The sequence below is a fragment of the Coniosporium apollinis genome (assembly GCF_000281105.1).
Source record: "Coniosporium apollinis CBS 100218 chromosome Unknown supercont1.4, whole genome shotgun sequence".
NCBI classification, from domain to species: domain Eukaryota; kingdom Fungi; phylum Ascomycota; class Dothideomycetes; genus Coniosporium; species Coniosporium apollinis.
Genome location: NW_006913266.1, coordinates 564,630 through 583,061, shown reverse-complemented (window position 1 = coordinate 583,061; position 18,432 = coordinate 564,630). Strand labels below are relative to the sequence as shown.

The 18,432-nt window shown below is 53.6% G+C and overlaps 9 protein-coding genes across 9 annotated transcripts; 2 read left to right on the top strand and 7 right to left on the bottom strand.

The window, feature by feature from the left end:
- Nucleotides 1-171: 171 nt before the first annotated feature.
- W97_01266 (uncharacterized protein) lies at nt 172-945 on the bottom strand (the record flags this gene model as incomplete). Its single annotated transcript, XM_007779174.1, has 4 exons — nt 172-286; nt 345-474; nt 603-786; nt 868-945. 4 exons carry the CDS (start codon nt 943-945, stop codon nt 172-174), a joined length of 507 nt encoding a protein of 168 aa, XP_007777364.1.
- A 325-nt stretch (nt 946-1,270) lies between these two features.
- On the top strand, nt 1,271-2,038 carry W97_01265 (3-hydroxyanthranilate 3,4-dioxygenase; the record flags this gene model as incomplete). Its single annotated transcript, XM_007779173.1, has 3 exons — nt 1,271-1,425; nt 1,486-1,561; nt 1,622-2,038. 3 exons carry the CDS (start codon nt 1,271-1,273, stop codon nt 2,036-2,038), a joined length of 648 nt encoding a protein of 215 aa, XP_007777363.1.
- Nucleotides 2,039-2,191: 153 nt separating this feature from the next.
- On the bottom strand, nt 2,192-4,793 carry W97_01264 (uncharacterized protein; the record flags this gene model as incomplete). Its single annotated transcript, XM_007779172.1, has 7 exons — nt 2,192-2,297; nt 2,372-2,514; nt 2,566-3,316; nt 3,368-3,489; nt 3,539-3,812; nt 3,861-4,321; nt 4,644-4,793. The coding sequence occupies 7 exons, from the start codon at nt 4,791-4,793 to the stop codon at nt 2,192-2,194; spliced, it is 2,007 nt and encodes a 668-aa protein (XP_007777362.1).
- Nucleotides 4,794-5,124: 331 nt separating this feature from the next.
- On the top strand, nt 5,125-7,680 carry W97_01263 (uncharacterized protein; the record flags this gene model as incomplete). The annotated part of the gene is made up of 1 exon (XM_007779171.1): nt 5,125-7,680. One exon carries the CDS (start codon nt 5,125-5,127, stop codon nt 7,678-7,680), a length of 2,556 nt encoding a protein of 851 aa, XP_007777361.1.
- A 541-nt stretch (nt 7,681-8,221) lies between these two features.
- On the bottom strand, nt 8,222-9,196 carry W97_01262 (uncharacterized protein; the record flags this gene model as incomplete). Its single annotated transcript, XM_007779170.1, has 1 exon — nt 8,222-9,196. One exon carries the CDS (start codon nt 9,194-9,196, stop codon nt 8,222-8,224), a length of 975 nt encoding a protein of 324 aa, XP_007777360.1.
- A 445-nt stretch (nt 9,197-9,641) lies between these two features.
- Nucleotides 9,642-10,142, bottom strand: W97_01261 (uncharacterized protein; the record flags this gene model as incomplete). The annotated part of the gene is made up of 2 exons (XM_007779169.1): nt 9,642-9,850; nt 9,905-10,142. 2 exons carry the CDS (start codon nt 10,140-10,142, stop codon nt 9,642-9,644), a joined length of 447 nt encoding a protein of 148 aa, XP_007777359.1.
- A 600-nt stretch (nt 10,143-10,742) lies between these two features.
- W97_01260 (uncharacterized protein) lies at nt 10,743-11,989 on the bottom strand (the record flags this gene model as incomplete). Its single annotated transcript, XM_007779168.1, has 2 exons — nt 10,743-11,756; nt 11,816-11,989. The coding sequence occupies 2 exons, from the start codon at nt 11,987-11,989 to the stop codon at nt 10,743-10,745; spliced, it is 1,188 nt and encodes a 395-aa protein (XP_007777358.1).
- An 865-nt stretch (nt 11,990-12,854) lies between these two features.
- Nucleotides 12,855-14,025, bottom strand: W97_01259 (uncharacterized protein; the record flags this gene model as incomplete). The annotated part of the gene is made up of 4 exons (XM_007779167.1): nt 12,855-13,101; nt 13,158-13,638; nt 13,685-13,751; nt 13,810-14,025. 4 exons carry the CDS (start codon nt 14,023-14,025, stop codon nt 12,855-12,857), a joined length of 1,011 nt encoding a protein of 336 aa, XP_007777357.1.
- A 1,041-nt stretch (nt 14,026-15,066) lies between these two features.
- W97_01258 (uncharacterized protein) lies at nt 15,067-17,854 on the bottom strand (the record flags this gene model as incomplete). The annotated part of the gene is made up of 5 exons (XM_007779166.1): nt 15,067-15,153; nt 15,209-17,239; nt 17,294-17,368; nt 17,485-17,597; nt 17,650-17,854. 5 exons carry the CDS (start codon nt 17,852-17,854, stop codon nt 15,067-15,069), a joined length of 2,511 nt encoding a protein of 836 aa, XP_007777356.1.
- Between the last annotated feature and the right edge of the window lie 578 nt (nt 17,855-18,432).

The following is an 18,432-nucleotide window of genomic DNA, read 5'->3' as shown; positions in this document are numbered from 1 at the left end:
AAGTGGAGTGGTGTTGGGTTTGTAAATACCGTAATAGCAGGAGCACCTTTGATGCGCTTAACTTGCTTCCTGAACGATAATCTTCCATGGAATTCATGCTGTTGAGGGACTTCTACCGTCTAGTCCACAGCTCATCTCTAACCCAGCCAACCCGAACCTGCGGTACTTACCTCAGTGACAGGCAACGCTCTTCGTCGCCGATGAATTCCCAAACGCCAGATACCCCACAAAAGCCCCAACGGCCACTGCTAGCATAACCCAGCCATTGTACGTCATGAACAGCAACCTGCGATCCATATCAACCAACCGAGCACCGGGTACGGAAAGTGGGAAGTATTACTCACATGATAAAGAACGAGTAGAACACCTGGACGGCATAAAACACCGCCTTGACAATCCTGCTCCTTTGCTCGGCCTCCCCCCTCGTCCTCCCTGGCCACAGTAATGAGCTCGATTCGCCATCATCTCGTGTGTCTTATGTATTGGACACCTTAGCTTTGCCGCAACAAAAGCCCTCCTCCCCGACCCTTCGCTCCCCCAACACCTCGACCCAGCCAAAAACCCCTTAGGAAATAGGGCTCAGAACCAGGAGGGAGACCTACCAGGCAAATTCTGCATCTTCTGGTTCGCGCCAGCCTCGTACCGCCGCGCAAGCTCGCGCACGAGTTCGTACCCCGCGGTCAGGATCACGACGCCCAACAGCGACATGAAGAGCGTGAAGGAGCTGTGGATGTGCCACCAGTCGAAGATGATGCAGAGGTCTTGGGTTGACCAGGTGAAGATCATCTGGAGGGGCGTTGTTAGAGCTGTTGTCCTGCGCGCAGAAGGGAAGGGGGTGGGGAGAGAGTGAAGGGAGGGGAGACCCACGTTCATCTTGCACTGGTGGCCGCCGTGACCCATGTTGCCGTGGTCCATGTGGCCGTGATCCATGTGGGAGTGGTCCATTGCTGGTTTCTGAGTTTCTGAGTTTCTGAGTTGCTGTGAGGTGGGTAAGTTTGGAGAAGGGAGCAGTTCGAAGCTGCTTGGTCGCTATCGCGTGTTGTCGTTGCGGAACGCTGATCGGAGGCTGAGAGGCACGTGCTGATCCACGACGCGGGCCGGTGATAAGGTAGTGGCTCACGCTAAACCCCGGAACCGCGGTCGATGAGGCCATTTGAGCGGGATGACAATTGGCATATCTGCAGTCACTATGTAAGATTTTGCACGATATCACTATCACTGCGACTTCGGTACCAGATCGCGGAGTTGCAACACAACCTCTCAGCCGACTATGCAGTCAGTCCGGCCTCTGCTATTCACTGGGACGCGCCGCGCGCTTTGCGCCCCGCCGGCTTCCCGTATCATACCGACAGTTATACGCGATGCCAACTTCTCCAGTACTGGAAGGAGGCGAGCGTTGGCTAGCCCCTTGAACCTTCCAAAGTGGTGCGTAGTATGGCTCCCATACGCAATGACAAGGATGTGGGATTGACTGAGTGACTACAGGCTTGAAGAAAACTCCCACTTGCTAAAACCACCGATCAACAACTACTGCGTTGAGAACGGACCAATGACTGTCATGGTATTACGTTCGCGTCTCAGGCGTAAGCAGATGTATACTGACAACCTGGTGCTTCCTCAGATTGTCGGCGGGCCCAACGAACGAACCGACTACCACATCAACGAGACAGCAGAATGGTTCTACCAATACAAAGGCAACATGCTTCTGAAGACAGTCGATGGTGGCAAATTCCGCGACATCCACATCAACGAGGGCGAGATGTTCCTGTTGCCGCCGAACACGCCGCACAACCCGGTCCGCTTTGCGAACACCGTTGGCATAGTACTAGAGCAGCCCCGACCGGAGGGCTCGATGGATAGGCTGCGCTGGTACTGCCAGAACTGCGGCGAGAAGGTGCACGAGGCGGCTTTCCACTGCACAGACCTTGGCACACAGATAAAGGAGGCCGTGAATAAGTTTAAGGCGGATACGGAGGCGAGGAAGTGTAAAAACTGCGGCGAGATCTGTGACGTTGCACCGAAGCCCGCAAAAGACTGAACGTTGAACAAAGATGTGCTTGATTTGTCGAACAAGCCACCAAGCTTCCGAGAGATCAGGTGGCCCGTCCAGAACACCGGAGACGGGTTGAGGTTAACGAAAGGCTAGGGAGCCTTCCAGCAGGGATAGGAACGGTCGGGACTGAGTACTGCGTTAGAGCCCCTTCCATGCCAGCTTTGCCACATGGTCCGTCTTCTTTCTGCTGCTCTTGATCAGACCAAGGCATCTTAGCTCCGCTAGTGCGCGCTGGAACAACGCCCTGCGAAAGGTTAGCCTGTGTACATACTGTATCATATATCGTCCTCAGTTGAACAGCACTATCTTAGTACTCACATCGTGAGACCCTGTTCGTCATCATCGTCACCCATGATTGCTTGAAACGCTGACCAAAGATCGCTGACATTGATCAGGGAACCAGACTCCAGATAGAGCTGGTACATAATCGTAGTCGCAGGTTGCGTAGAGGATAGCGTGCTCTGTGAAGAATGTTAGACGACGCGGTGAAGACGCTCTAGAGTTTGACGTACCTCAGTGCCGTCGTTGCCAGCAGCCGGACGACAGCAATCGCATCCCAGATAATCTTGAGGCGCTGACAAAGCTCGCTCCACTGCGTATCGGGGCCTTGGAGTGAAGGCGTCCTTGTGCGGTGATTTGAGATCGTAAAGAAATATTTCATGAAGAAAAATTTCCTGCGGATTGATGAACATCTCGGCAAAGTAAGCTTCTAGCCGACTGTGACACTCATCGACCAGCTTTGAGTATGCGGCATCTCTCTTGGATAGTGCCGACTTCTGTTTGCTCAACTCTACTTTCTGTGCAACAACGGTCGTCCTGAGTGTCTCGTTACGCAAGTCGTGCTCGCTTCTAAGGGGTGTCGAACAGTCCTCATTGGACTCCATCAGAGCAGCAAGCCGTTCACGAAGAGAGCACACGATTGACTGAGCATCCTCTGGCGTCCATGCTAGCAAGGAATCCAGAATCTGGATGAAAATATCCGAAGATGCTTTCTTGACAGAAATTAGCAATTCACGGACTGCGGGCGATCCGTTGAGCTCCCCTGAGACTGCCCTAACATAAAGCGACGAGAGAGGGATGACCGGCATCTTCGGAAAGCAGCCGCGGAGCACGTTCAACGTCTCTAGGGCCCCGACCATGCTTGAGACTTTGAGCTGCCCCTCATCGAGCTGCCCCCTTGTATAATTGAACAGAGCTGCATCAGAATCGAGCAGAGATCGAACTAGTGCTGCTTCACCGTTGTCGAGCAACCGCTCGGCTAACCTATAGATATCAGTTGTAGAACCACAATTGCGCTGAGTTGGGTACACGCACTCGCGAAAGGAACCCAGATTGCGGACGGCCTCAAAGTCATCACCGGACATTTGTTCAAATTTCAGATCTTTGCGGAGAAGCAGACTCAGGGGATTAGCGTAGAAGTGGGACATATAGGCGTACTAATACCAGTCAGCGCCCCTATCTACTATGAGGACGATTTCAGCTAACCTTGAGGCCTTCAACAAAAGCATCTACGCTCTGAACGTGGTCCTTCTGTCTGTCAAGCAACTGCGTACTTAGCGCCGGCCCCAGCCTTAGAGGAACATCATCACCGTCAATGGCTGCATGTAAAACTCGTTCGAGGATTTCGTCGGCTTGAGTCACATCGAACTTCTGCCCCTCGATACACCGCTTTGCAGCTCGAGGCAGCTTGTTTTCGAAGGTTTCAACGGTCGTCGCTATTCCAAAAAGCAAGACAAACGGTGTGCGGTCCGACCAGAACCTGAAATGGGTCACTCCAGGATGTCTTCGGCAGGCGGGGAGAACTCACCTGAGCAACTCGATAGCTTCTCCGAGTAACGAGCCGTCAAATGCCTCGCTGTCCTGGAAAGCTACAACTAGCTGGTCCAGATCTTGGATCCTAAACCATAGATACAGTAGCTGTAAGTCATAAGTGAGAAGCTTCGGCCCCTTCTGGGAAGCGTTGCCGGCCACTTCATCGTCCTCGTCTTCTTCAGTCGAGCGTGCTGTAGCATTCTTGATAAGGTTCTTGAGCAGTGTTTTCAAGTTTGGACATTCAGCAGAGGTGAGCAAGACAAAAGCGCTACGAGTTTGAGCAACGATTTCGCGCCCTAGATGCTCAAACAAAGTCCGGTGAGATGCAATGCTCGGCCCAGCAACGACAAGTCCGGTCGGTATCTTGTACGCAGAGGTGCGGGACTCAGTCGCAGATGCGGATACGAAGGATGTGATCTCCCCTGTCGTGGTTCTGTTGACTTCCGAAAGTACATCCTAAATCTGACTTAGCATCGGTATCGTCAAAGGGGCCCTCGAAGCGCAGGTTGTCTGGTAGTCTTGTATCACGCGAAAGAAGCCCGGCGTTGATTTTCAGAAGACTGGCGCTGTCGTGTATTGTGACCTTCTTACGCTAGTAATGAGATTTTTGAACAGATACACCAATATATGTGTTCTAGATAGGACAAGAACACGGGCATATGATATTGCTAACCGTAACAGAGATGAGATCTATAATACTGAAGATTCTTGATTGAGATCTAAGAAATACGGGAACCTTAAACGAACGAAAATTCTCGGACGCAAAAAAACCGCTCACCTTGATACGCTTTTCTTGAGTAGCCCAGAGCTCATTGTACGTCGCTTCCCTCAGGGGCCAGGAGGAAGGTAGGTCAGAGTTGTTTAGGCGCCGCCTCTTGGCTGGCCGGCCGCCTTGGGGTTTAAATAGATAGCACTTCTGATGCTCCATGGTTCGAAGAGCACTGGATTTGACCCTTGGGTTGTCAGCGTTACAGGACTGGTCGCGGTTGGCGCGACGCAGTTCAACGCGCAGGCACGTGCACCGATTATCTCAAGCCCGGCAATCCGCCGGCGGACATGACATCTTGGACCCTGCAGGTTAGTGACAATATTTCCATCAAGTGGCCAACCGTACCAAACTTTGCCTCTATGGATGTTATTCATTTCGACCACCCTTCATATACCCCACCTTCGGCCTTCCTTGTACTGCCAACCCTTTCACCACGCCAGGCGCCGTCCGGAGGTGAGCTGACCATCCCCGAGTTCGCCTTCCCCAGGTAATGCATCGCATTGCGCCCTGTAACTCTCCGCGGAAAGCAGTACCTACACCGCAGACATGCCAGCGCTTCCTTCGGTCACTCGCTACGAGCTTCGCTCAAGACATACGCGCAAACGGGATCGAAGGCGAAGGGTTGATATTTTCATGGCCGCAGAAGCAGACGGCCCGGGAGCTCGAAGAAGCGCAACAGGCAGAGATTCTTGCGGTTAAGGAAAGGCTTCGGAAACACAGCGAAAAGCTGAGGTCCGAACGAAGCACACGCCAGCAACACGAGCACGCATTCCTCTCGCAGATCCAACATGTTAATAGCCTAAGGAAGGTAGAGGAATATCGAATGAGGTTGGCCGAACTGGAGGCTATTGAGATCAAAGTACCGGGGGAGCATTCTGCGCCACCGGATCTGCTTCGTCTCAATGCGAGCTTAGGCCAATCATTAGCAGACAGGACTGGCGCTACAAACAGAAGAGCGCTCTGGGCTTCCTACGCAGAAGCTAAGCGGACCGTTCCAGGGCTACTCGAGGCAATCTCGCAAGCAACGTGGAATTTTCTATGGACCGTTCAGGCTGGGCCTTCTTCCTACCCGGATAGCGAACGATTTGGGCGTCTGGAAGTGTTGTTAAAAGACATTAATAGCATCGGTCGGTCCCCTTTAAAGGGATTCGCACGTGTTGAGGCTCTGTGCCACGTTGGCGAACACGAAGAAGCCATCGACCTTTGGGAAAAGCAGCGGCGCTATGTATCGGATGAAAGAGTTAAAGATTATTTAGAACTCGGCATCCGAATCCATGCAGCGGCAGGAGATCCCAATCGGGCCCAGCTGCTCCTCGAAGAGTTGCGTGAGAAACACTCGAACTGGGACGTACGAATCATCATCCCACTTCTGATATCGTTCAATACATGCGACGGCAGAGATACTAGGCAAGACTACTTCCATCAAGCTTGGGCACTCTACCTGCTGCTGCAAGAGCGCACCTCAGACCTAACGCGGTTGGAATACGAAGCGATCTACTCCAGCTTTTTGAGAAGTCGCCAAAGAGACCTCTCCATTTCCGTTTTCATGGATATGCTAGCCCAGACAAGCCGCTCGATAGACGACCCCAAGGGTTTAAGCGGGCAGGTATACCGCTACATTCGCCGCCTTCAATTGTTGAGCGAAACGACCTCACAGATCAACCAAGCCTCTCTCCTCGGACTTCGGATTATGCCAAATCATCACCAGAACGTCGACATCTACAAAACGTGGTTAGGCAAGCTGGCGAGGTTTAAGGACGACCTTTCAATCGCCCAGCTTCTGGAGCTAATGTATGAGAGGAACATCGATCTCACGGCGAGGCAGCTCAACACTGTCGTCCGCACTTTGCTGAGGCCAAAGCGGTCTGGTGACGCGGTTCAGCGTCTGACGGCACGCAGGCACGGCGAAGAGCTTGCCTGGCTCATGATACGAGAGAGACTCAACTTTGGGCGGCAACAACGCGAGTCAAGAAGGAAAGGCTTGTTGTCGGACGGGCAGCCCGCGGGACAGCCTAAGAATGATGCCCGTATCCCCATCTTTCTTCGTCGACCCGTTTTACCAGCGACAATCGAGACATTCACCATCCTGCTTCGCTTTTATACAAGGAACAGGCTCGACCGACCGCACCACAAATCTTACGTGAGTCACCTCCGGAATGTCCGCAAATCCTCAGGGGTCCCCGCAGAAGCTACGTTCCTGGCGCAGCTTATATTTCGGGATATGAGGTGGGGCCATTACCGCGAAGCCTGGCAGAAAGTGAGGCGGTTTTCCAACACCGTTCAAGCCAACGCCGACGTTTACGCTAAGCTCTGGTACGGCATGACACTCTACGTCGACCGAACGAAGAATAGCTGGCACAAAGGGTACCCGCCACCAAGAAGTCTGTTCGCTCGGATGGAAAGAGCCTTTTCGGATCCTGAACACGCTTCCGGCGTGCGACTGCATGAGTCTATTACTAGAGTGACGTACAATCGGATCATATCCAGCTTCTGCATGGTGCCTGATTTGGCTGGGACCCTGGTCGCGCTCCACGCTCTGAAGACCCGGTTCGGCATCTACCCACAGCAGATGGTAGCTCGTGCTATAGTGAAGCAAGTAGCGCGTGTCGGTCTTCCTGTACCGAGATCCTACAGACAGCTTGGAGTATTGGAAAGCTCTCCCGTTTACAGGCGAAGACTGGCTTTTGTCGTTCAGAAGCTTAGAGACCTCGATGCGGGCAGACGGAAGGCCGTCGGCGCTCACGGGTACTTCGCAAACGAACCCAGCGATCATGAAGTGGCGGAAATTGGCCTCAACTCGATCTCTGAGCTATTGCGCGCGGTGTTGATGATGAACACCTCCGCTCTAGAAGCCGAAAGATCAATCCACAGAGCAAAAGTGGAGATGGGAGTACCCAAAATCGACACTGGAGATGTCGATTGCTTACACATTGAACGTGGCATGACCGCGAAACAAGCAACGCCGGTAACGAGATCGCCCGAACACTCTTCCGATGACGCGTTGGCAACTAGGTATGCCGGGCGGGCAGCGGCCCATAGCAGCTGAGCGGTCAACTTGACGGGCGACAATGAAGATTTTGCCGCTCGCTTTCCCTAAGCCTTTCAGCGGGCACATTTCCGACCACGAAGCCGCGTCGAAGTGGTCGACGGCCGTACTATCCTGGTTCCAAGCAGCTGCTCACATAGCGGCAATATTAACGCTCAAGGACTTACCGTCCCGTATCGTTCACGAATCCCTTCCCGAGGGATCGCAATACGCAGGCTACGCCCACTCAGGGCTGCCATGCCTGACTGGGCTCTAGTGCGAATGGTCCTACGGAGCGCTGGAGACTACGGCTAACCAGGCCCTTGTATTCTATGTTCTTGTTATCTACGGCGCCCTTCGAGGCATTGCTCGATGTACATTACCGGCCAACTTACAGATGGTCCCATGCCACTCAGCAGATCAGTCCTTGTACATAGCTTAGTGTTGTAGAGGCATCGGTTCGGCGTTGTATAGCGACAGGGCGTGTCTCGGCGGATGCAGGATCTTGAGGAGGCATCTGGGTTCCTCAGATACTGTACCATTTCGTACATTACTAGAACGATCAGTCATGATCCTCCTCTGTGATCCCTGGACATCCTTCCATATCTGCGTCTGAATATTGGTATTTGCACCAGAAGCAGTAGTGATGCGTGTTCCGCAAATGGCGGACAAGCTTCTCCAGACGCTGGGCGACCGGCAATGCATTGAACGCCTCGAGCTCGGGGTCCTCCTCCTCGAGTTCTTCTTCGTAAACAGCGGTTTTGTCTTTACCAAGCGCCCGCTTGTCGTCTTCATCCTCGTCCGGATCTTCGTACGTTGGTAATCGTGAAAGGCTTTGATGCAGATCATACCGCATGCGCCTCTCCCGCTCCCTCTCCAGCTGGTGCCGAAGCAGACCGCGCCACAGCACATTGACACTCTTCAGCGGCTTATGCTCAGGCTCCTTCTTCTTCACCCCCGCCGTCGCCTCATGCTCCTCTCCTTCCGCAGCCTTCTCCTCCCGCTGCTCACTTTCCCGCTGCTCGCCATTCTCCTCCGTCCCCTCCCCGGCTAACCTCTCAGCCACCTTCATAGCGCCCACAACCTGCCCCTCCATCCGCTTCTCCTCCCTCTCAACCCTCAACCTCTCCCTATAATCCCCCTCCTCCGCCTTCACCCTCTTCGCCTCTCCCTCAACCTCCTCCCTAAACTTCCTCTTCCTCTCGCTATCCAGCCCAATGCCGCCTCTATCCTCCTTGACCACTACCCCCAGCGGCTCCGCCCGCGCATCCGACGATTTCCCCAGCGTGGCGCCGGCCTTGTACCCCAGCTTCGCCATCATCTGGAAGCCCTTGTTCGAGGTGTCGAGGGAGGTCGAGAGCGCGGCGTCGCGCGCGGCGGCGGAGTCGGTGAGGCGCTCGGAGAGGGGCTTCGGGCGGCTGCGGGCTTCGGCTTCGCGTTTCAGGCGCGCGCGGCGTTGTATGGAGGTTTCTTTTGTGGTGGGCTGCGGATCGGTGACGGTGAAGGTCATGTAGTCGTCTTCTTCTTCGGCGGCCATGGTGGTGGTGCGGGGCTGTTGTTGTTTGAGACAGGAAGTTAAAGTGAGCTTTGAGATGGTAACAGTGCGTGTTTTGGGGTGGTATTCGTCTGCTAGGTATTAAGTGAGTTTTAGGGATTATTTGTTAGAATGCCCGTCTTTAAGACGTGTAACTTTCCAGATAGAACTGGAGAAGTCCGAGAAATGACCGGTATTTTTCCGTAAGATCGAGATAGTACTGCATCGCCAGCTGCGTGATAATATTCATAAGAGCGGTTGTGATCACCAATTTTGATAAGGTATTCGGCGTCCGGAATCAACGCCTGCTAAACCTATGCTCAAGCTGAAAAGCTGAAACTCCACGTTATCCGCGCTCACCCCCGGTCGCCCGTAGCCACCGCAAACATCCCAGAAGAGCCGTAGCACGTCTTCACCACCAACAACTTAGCGTATCAGTACCATGAAGTCAGACCAGGTAGTCATCGTCGTCCGCCTCCTCCGCCTTAAGAACGTTGCCGTCTGCGTCCTCGAACTCCGTGCTGATACTGAACTCAGCGGCAGTCGTAGGGGTCTTCCTACCCTTACCTTTAGGCATCTGCGGGTTCTCCTTCTTGACCTTCGTAGGGCCGCGTTGCTCCTTCGCGGCGGGAGCCGGAGACTGCGTCTCAGTCTTGGCTGTCATTATAGCGTCAGCACTGGAGCTGGAACAACTGCATGAGGGAGACGAACCGCGCTTCATGCCGGCTTTGACGCTGCGGAAGATCTCTCCTCCATCCCGCTTCTCCTTCAACTCATTGGCGCGCGTGATGACAGGACGCATTTGGTGCTTGAAAGATTCTGCGGTCTTGGTGCCGTCGAGCGCCGACATCATTTCGTAATGTGCGTTCTCTAGACCTTTGCCGCTCTTTTCCTTCAGAGCGAGCATGAGGACAGCAAGAGTGTCGAGTGAGAAGGTGATGGATGCCATTTTGATTGATCTTGATTGGATCTGGAAGGCCTGGTGCAGTTATCAGCCAATGCCAATTTGCAGAGACGGATGGACTCACAGGTTTTCGGTAGGTGTTTTCTGAGATTCAATCCTGCAGCAAGCGGTCGGCGCTGTTTGGCGGAAGAGAGCAAAGGACTGATTTGCAGCTCAACAATGATCTGAGACTTTTACGTGTTACGAGCAGAAGCTGTGTGTCTAGGCTTGAGTTAGCCTTGTGAAGTTTGTCAGAGAGTTGCGTGGACGCGGACCATGAAGACGTACTACTGGGTGAAGATAGTGAGGAAGCAGCCGGGAAGGTCTTGCAGCCTGCAAATAGCTTCTTGCAAGAGTCGGAAGCGATTGATGGAATTGACTCCAGCAGAAGCGAAGATTCGCAAGGTTGTTTTAGATGGATCTTTGAAGGTAGAGTGGAGAGGGAACACCTGGAAGCTTTGGAGGTTGCGCTGAGTTGACGAGCGTGCGACGAGACTGGAGCAAGTGAAGTGAAACTCAGGCAGCAACGGTTCTTGAAGATATCCGCTATCTCCAAATATGTTGTGAATGTTGTCAAAGAGATGCGAAGAGGTGCATATGAAAGGCCTAGTACTGCATCCAGTCGGCTGCGTGCCTGAAAAGTTTCCAATGTTTCTCAACACGGCCTTCCATCCCTCTTAAAGCATCCGGAAAGCCTCTTGTCATATCCACTTTGACCTCCTCAAACTTCCTTTGAACCAGTTTCGCAAAGCTGCTTGAGTGACCATGACTTCGCTGGACATTTCCATATACCTCCGCAAGCAATCCGTATATGATGATACCAAGGTCCAATTCTGAGCCGACTGACTGTTGGAACTGAAGACCATTGTACTCGCTCGCAATGTACAAAGTAAGCATCGCCAATGTCCAAGTGTGCACCACGCGGACAGGATGGTAAGTTTGCGGGAAGAGTACAGGGTCTATGAGGAAGTATGTCTTGACGCCTTGAGCCCAAGCGATGGGGAAATTGCCAACAGTGAGCATGTTGATGAAGAGGTTGTGTCTCATCTGAGCGTACGGCTGACGATATACTGGGAACATTCCGCATTGGTAGCATAACCGCATGCCGTTCTCTATGCCCGCGATCGTCTCGCGAGGACCTGATGCTCCTCGGGCGGTTTGCAGCGCAGAGAAAGCCATACCTTGTAACACAGCCATTCTCTCTGAGGCAATATCATCGCCCACGTAGTTTGCTGGGTCGTCTTTGGGCACGCTTCCAGCCTTCTTCAGGTCGTCTACTAAGGTGGCCCACTTCTTCATCAGCTTCTTCGGTGGTTTGAGAAACTTGTCTTCTGGACCTGTTGGATCCTTCTGGCATTTTGAGCAGGCGCATGTGAAATGGTACCGCTCTTTGAGTTCTTCTTGTCTGCGGGCAAGCGGGTTGGTGACATCTATGTATGAGATCAAAACCTCTTCATCCTTAGCGATCGGCTTTAGAGACCTAAAGGATAGCTCTGGGCCGTCCATGACCACCACAGCGTTTGGATCACAAGAGTGATTAGCCAAGGCAGCGAAAGGATTAAGACAGACACCGAGCGGGTCGAATGTCGGCGTGACAATAGTCAGCGCGTTCGTGAGAATCTTAGGCAATTTGATCAGTAACGGAATCGCTCACAGGAATGCACCACTATTGAACACACCGCACAAGAGATTTGCTGGGCGGTTGGTAATTCGATTGTCTCTTTGGTATCTGAATATCTCCAGGCGCCGAGAGCAAGGACTTCTATCTCTTGCCACTGAGAACCTCCTCGAGCACGCTTAGCCTCCAGATGTGACTCCAATCGCTGTAACGCCGACCACTCGTCGTCTGACATCACTTGGTGATGCTTCAATAGAAGAATCTGAATTAACGCGCGAACCGCACTTGGTAAGGGCCGCTTGATCTGGGCTAGTATCTTGCATTCGTGCTTATGACTTCTCTTCCAAGACTCGCTTTGGCATTTCTAAGACAAACGGATCAGACCTTGAAAGGTTGAGGCTATTGTGTACTTCCATAAAGCTGAACTGTTGTCACCTTGCCTCCGGCTCAATGACCTAAGAGAAGATACACACCTTACTACAATATCTAAGTGTACGGCACCCAGTACACGCCTTAACCTCTACCTGCTCGGCATCATCGCCTCGGCTACCAATAGTAGATGCCGCAGGCCACAGGAAGCAGTTCGAGCAGGTGTCCTCTAATCGTGGTATATCGAGGACACCAATGAGTGGCCGCGGCAGGCTGAAGATCAACTCTCCGGGTGGCAGGTCTTTCGTCGCGAAAAGTCCTGTGCCGGCCGTTGGGGAGCTCTTTGCGGCGGCAGACCCGTGTTCCATTATCCTGATCGGAGTGCCCCGCGTGCGTAGTGGGCGTCTTCGTTAAATGAAAATACATCTGAAAAACGTGAGAAGATGTGGGATGTCAGTGGCCCTTCCCGGACGTCGCGTTGAGGACACCAGATCACGTGATACAGCATGATGGCGAGCATCTTTATATTTCTGAAGGCCACGATCATAAGGTAGGTCAGAATAGCAGTCGGAGCTCGCGGACTGAAATCACACTGTCTTGGTCTCTACAACGTATGACGCAAAGTGACATGCAAGCGTAAGGTAGTACCAATCAGAAAATTACTCAAACAATACACGTACACTACAATAGATTCACAAGGTATCAACCGATAGACTCTCTAATCCATAAAACTACGCAGGCCTATCCCCATTGGTATACGGCACAACCCTACAAGACGTGATCTCGCCGCCCGTAACCGTAGGCATCAACCCCGGATCCATTAACGCCAGCGGACCGTCCACCATAGACTTTGCAAGAAAGACCTTCGCATACGAGTTAGCCATGGTACAGGTGATCAAGTAATACACATTAGCCGACGTGTCCATCGCGACCACAATCGAAGGTCCGCCATCTGGACTTGCCATCGGCACAAGAGTCCTGCAGTGAAACTGATCAGCATAGTTCTAGAGCAGAGAGGTTATGCGGCAGCTTACACAGGGATCGAACCATTCGGCATAATACTCGGTCTTGACAGCCTGATTCTACTAACGCCATAGCTATTCAGGGTGTCGTTATATCCGTGTAGTAATCTCCCCTGCGAGCCTCCGATGACGAAATGCGCCTTCCCAGAGAACAGCCTTGAGCTCTGCAGCGCGAAGGAGGACAGATTGTAGCGGTCAACCGGCTCGTCAAACGCGTAGATGTTCCCATTTGGCGCCTTGTGGAGGACGGCTGCGCCGCCAATAGCATGCAGCATGCTGAAAGTTGCGTCTGGACACAGAGCGTTTGCATCGTGGGTGATGCAGACAGTGCTTGGGACCTCGATGTCGCTGACGTCCGGAGTCTCGTTGTGGTAGGTCACGACATCAGGTATTATGTCGCCGGTCGTGGCGTTGCAGAAGACCCAGGGGTTGTTGATCGGGGAGCACCATTCGAGTCCTACTGGCGGATTGGGACCGGCATTGCTGTAATTGTCTAGAGGGATCAGGACTCGGTCTTCGCAGGAGTAGGTTAGACTCACAGAAGAGCTCGGTTGTTTGTTCGGTAAGTGTAGTCTTGACGGTTACTTTGCCAAGTGCTGCTATTGACTGTCACCCCGAACTTAGCCGGGGTTGCTCAACAATCCTCAGCCACCAGGGTACGCACATTCTGGAACCAGATAACGACTTCGTCGAAAAGGCCCTGCGCTTCACCTTTCGCTTGCCTCTTTACAACAAATCCTGGCCTGCGCGAACCTCCTCTTCTCGGCGCCGCTCCAACGATGGTAGCTTCTTGCGGATGAGCGAGGATTGGTAAGTCGTCAACGACGACAGCGCGGTATGAAGAGGCGAAGAACTGGCGGCGCACTTCGAGGAGCCTCATGTCCTGAGTGGGCTGAGCGAGGTCAAGGTCGGCATCGAAGTTGCAGTCGCCATTGATTGGTGAGGTAAGGTTCGCACATAGGAGCAGTTCTTCAGCACGTTTGAAAATGCGATCAGGCGACGGTGCCGGGGCTCCAGAAATCAGGGCTGAGAAAAGGAATAGAGAAGCCGAAAGAGACAGAAGACGAAGCATCGCTGGTGTCTATTGCAAGAGAGAGGACTGATGAAGCTCCCTTGAGGTTCCGGTTGTAGTGGCTAGACATGCACACACAGAGGTACTAACACTCAGCGGGCGCTGCTCTTTTATGAGACCTTCCATGACAAACAGTGCCAGGCTCTGATGTAATGGTTCGTTAGCAGTTAGCACCGCGTGGCGAGTCGTCGTTATGGCAAAGCAATGCAGCATTCCAACAGAGCACAGCTCGAGCGACAAAAGACCGAGTTTTAGAGGCATAACGCGTAGTTCCAGACCTGTAAGGATCTCAGGCCGGTAGATAGAAGGTACAACTCCCCAAGGTAGTAGTCAAATCCGCATCGGAGACGCGGGAATTGATCTGCGCGGCTGTGCTGTGATCATGGGTCAGTCCGCATTCCTCAGTCATTGCGTTTCGGAGTGGCACCGAACAAGGGCGAGACTCCTTCGAGCAGTTCTAGACCTAGCCCGTGCTGTTGACAGACCTCGCTGTAAGTCGTACTGCACCATTAATTCATGATCTCAATTACCTCATGGATTTTAGACTTGGTACCGCACCTGCTCATCTCGTATAGGAAAGCGATGTCCGGCAGGGATAGCGGGCACCACTCAAGGGTTGCATTTGGATGTGGAGGGTCAGAGTATAGCCCTCTGAAAATCAGGTGGTTTCAACAGATTCTGGTGATTTGGGAGTGATTAGGGACCTTGGCACTTGACGGGTCTAGTAACTTGTGTCACCGCGTGAGTGTATAACATATTGATTGACTAATCCCGCTTTTGTCCTTGAACGCTTACTGTATACATATTCCCTCTAATGCCTGGTGGTTGTCATCGCTTTCACAGTTGCGATCACTCGTTGAGTTGTACATAGTTTGCCGGGAAGAGACCGGTCTTTCCTTTGTACTCTCCAAACCACCAGTCTTCATCCGGGAACTCCTGGATATGGGATTAGCAGCTGGTCGAGACAGAGAGGTTGGGAAATAACACATACTAGGCCAGTGATGGTGGCACCATCTGGGAAGCTCAGTTCATTATCCTCAGCAGCTTCGTAATCATATAGCGCAGTTGCGGTCGGTGTTTCGGTTCCTCCTGCTGCCGGTGGAGCGGCAGGCGCAGACACCGAAGAAGTGGCGGCAGCTGGAGCAGGAGCAGGTGGTGATGGAGCGGCCGCAGTGTCCTCGATAAGTTCGACGTAGTTGCTGGGGAAGAGCCCAGCCTCGCCTCGTGAATTTCGGCCCATCCACCAGTCTTCGTCAACCATCTCGATATCGGTGATCTCTTCTCCATCACGCAGCTCCAGTTCGTTGTCTTCTGCTTTCTCATAGTCGTATTGCGCAATCGCGCGCTTGCCAGCCTGTGAGCTTGGTGCGGCGGTATGACCGAACGTAGCGGTGGCTGCAGCTGCGGCAGCGCCTCTTGCAGGATCTTCATCCTCGATTTGTGGTTCGGGCTCAATATCTTTTGTAGCTGATATGGCTTGCTGTATCGACTGTACAGGCATAGGGGGAGGCGAGAACCGCTCCTCCGGCGCCTCAAGCTCCTTAGCTGGCTCCCGGCCCCTTCCTACAGGCATCGCGATACGGACTGGCGAACTATCCCGCATGGCTGGTGGAGTTGGAGGCGTCGGACTGCGAGGCTGTGCCGGTGGCGTCGGAAGCCGTACGTGCTCCTCAGCAGGCACGTCTTCTTCGTCATCTGCCGGTTGTGGACGTTGCGGTAGACCTGGAATGGGTACGCCACGAGCAGCACCAGAATTCGGCTTGCTTGCCATATCCATGGGGGGCGGTGAAGCGGATTCGGGTTCTGGAACATCTCGTCTCGATGCTGGTGCGCCCATCGGAGCAGCGCCCTTGAACCGATCGCGGATAGCACCGACGCCTCCCGCGGGTGAAGATGCCGCCTCTTCTTCTTGCTCATCCTGACCGGTCCGTTGCTGACTGAGATTACTCGCAGCTGACTGACCCGTTCGCGTAGTCTCAACAGGCGCCCATGATTTGCCCGAGTAGCCACTCTTCCATCCACCTTCGCCACTTTGCTGTGCTCTAACAGGGGATTGGGGTGCGTTGTGACCAGCGGAAGGAGGCTGCTCGCCAGCGCCGCTGAGCCCCCGTTGACGTGCCTTCTTCTCCGCCCAGATCTGCGCCGGTGTTTTCCCACCTTCATCAGCAAAGGTCTTGCTGGTAGTACCGACCGGAGCGGCGGTAGCGATAGGCTTAGATTGAAATCCACTCGGTATTGGAGCCTTTGTGCCTGCGAAGGTGCTGGCTGAAGACCCAAACCGGTTGGAGACCTTCGGTTTCGGCATGGATGTCAGCCGCTCCGGCTGGGTAAAAGCAGCAGACCGATCTGCAAGAGACTTGGGAGCTTCCTCGCGGTCTTCATCGCGGGCTGATGATCCTGTGGCGGCCGGAGAAATATTGCTTGGCGGGGGAGTTGCGCCAGAGGGACCTTGTGCCCTTGCACGAATTGCAGCTATGTCGACCTTGCCCACTGGCTCGTACGCTCCTTTCACCGCTGTTGGTCGATTGTCTTGGGCACCCGACTCCTTTGCTTGTCGCCGGATAGCATTGATATCGACCTTTCCAATAGGTTGATAACCTCCCCTTACCACATCACTCGGAGGATTTTCCGCTTGTGGAGCACTGAACCTAGAAGGTTCCTGTTTCTGCGACGTGAGCTCACTTATGTTGACCTTGGTAGGTCTATAAGCTGGTTGCACTTTCTCGAGTTGCGTCCGTGTGACTGGCGGCGCATCCGCACCCCATCCATCCTCATCCACGTTGGTGTTTTGCTGTGCACCTCGCGATCTTGACCCTAACGGATTGAAGCCACTGCTTCCTCCTCCTACACGAGTGGGTGTGAATGCGGGTTTTGAGGCAAGTGGAGGTGGTGCGCCGCCTGAAGGTGCAGTCGCTGAGCCGCCACCAGAATATTTCGACCCGGACGAATCGGCGACCTTTTGGATTATGCGTTCGGGTGTGAGATCGCGATCCGATCGCGCGGTTACCTGGACATGATAGCCCTAGTTACGGTTTTAGTGACGTTCAGCTTCAGGCTCGGACGTGTGGTTACTTACGTGCAGCAGCTTAGAGACTGCAGCTAGATGGCTGGTAAAGTAGCCTTTTGTACGCTCCGGCACACCTTCTCCGCACTGTGGACAGATTAGCTACAGTGATTGTCATGGATCCATTACCGTCCCACAGCTAGCTCAAATGGAAAGCACTCCATGCAGCAGCGGGGGCTAAGCAGAGGTTCGAATGTCCTTACCCACGCTATCAGGACGTTCTTTGGCAACGATGTGTTTGTATCCTTCACCTTCACAAAGGCGAATTGGATCTTGCCGTCTGAGAAGTCCTCGATCAAGTCGACCAGCTCCCCCTCTATTTTCATGTATCAGCTGGAACCCTCAGTCCATTCCATCTGTTTACACACCTCCAGTACTCTGGACCTTCAATACGCTTTCTTTGCCACCATCTTGCTGGAAGGCGCTGACGAGCGGGGCAGCAACTGAGAAGACTGCCCACTGTCCGTACGTGGGTGAGCTGGCTGCGGCGCCGGACGGTGGTGGGGAATTGATGACTGATTGGTAGCTTCTGGTTATAGACGGCCCATTGCTGGAGAGATTGAGGGACGCCATGCTGGAATTGCAAGCGCACGCAGTAGTTTCGCGGAGACTCTGTAGTTGTGGTTCCAGTAATTGTACCCGGCGACTCGGCTGCAGACGCGGGCGTGAGCGTTGTTGATCAGGGAGCAGCTTGGGTGGTGAAGTGCCAGGGCTGACGACGAAGCGCGCTTGGCGGCAGCAGCAGCCGGACTCAAGGGCTGTCTGAAAAGCCCGTTGCCGGATCTACCCTGCAGCTTGTTTAATGCCATATTCACTTTCAAAACGGACTTATGATCTTGTCGGTGGTGGAGCAGGTAGACAGTTCTATGGCCGCAGAGAGCAAAACATGTCTAGTAGTTAAGCTCTCTGATGCATCAGTCACGCAAGGTGTCTTTGGTCCACGGGTTGTGCACTCAGGCCATCCACCGCGGGGCCACGAGTGGCTTTCCATGCGGCAACGCGTTCTTTAACCCACCCTTCAAGTGCCGCCGGGAAAGCCTCACTTTTCGCGGCCCCAGAGCCAATCGCTCCCTGCGCCCTGCCCTACCTAACCACCACCACCACCTTAAAGCTCACCATTCCTTTGCTGCCCTCCCGCCGCTTCTTCTCCA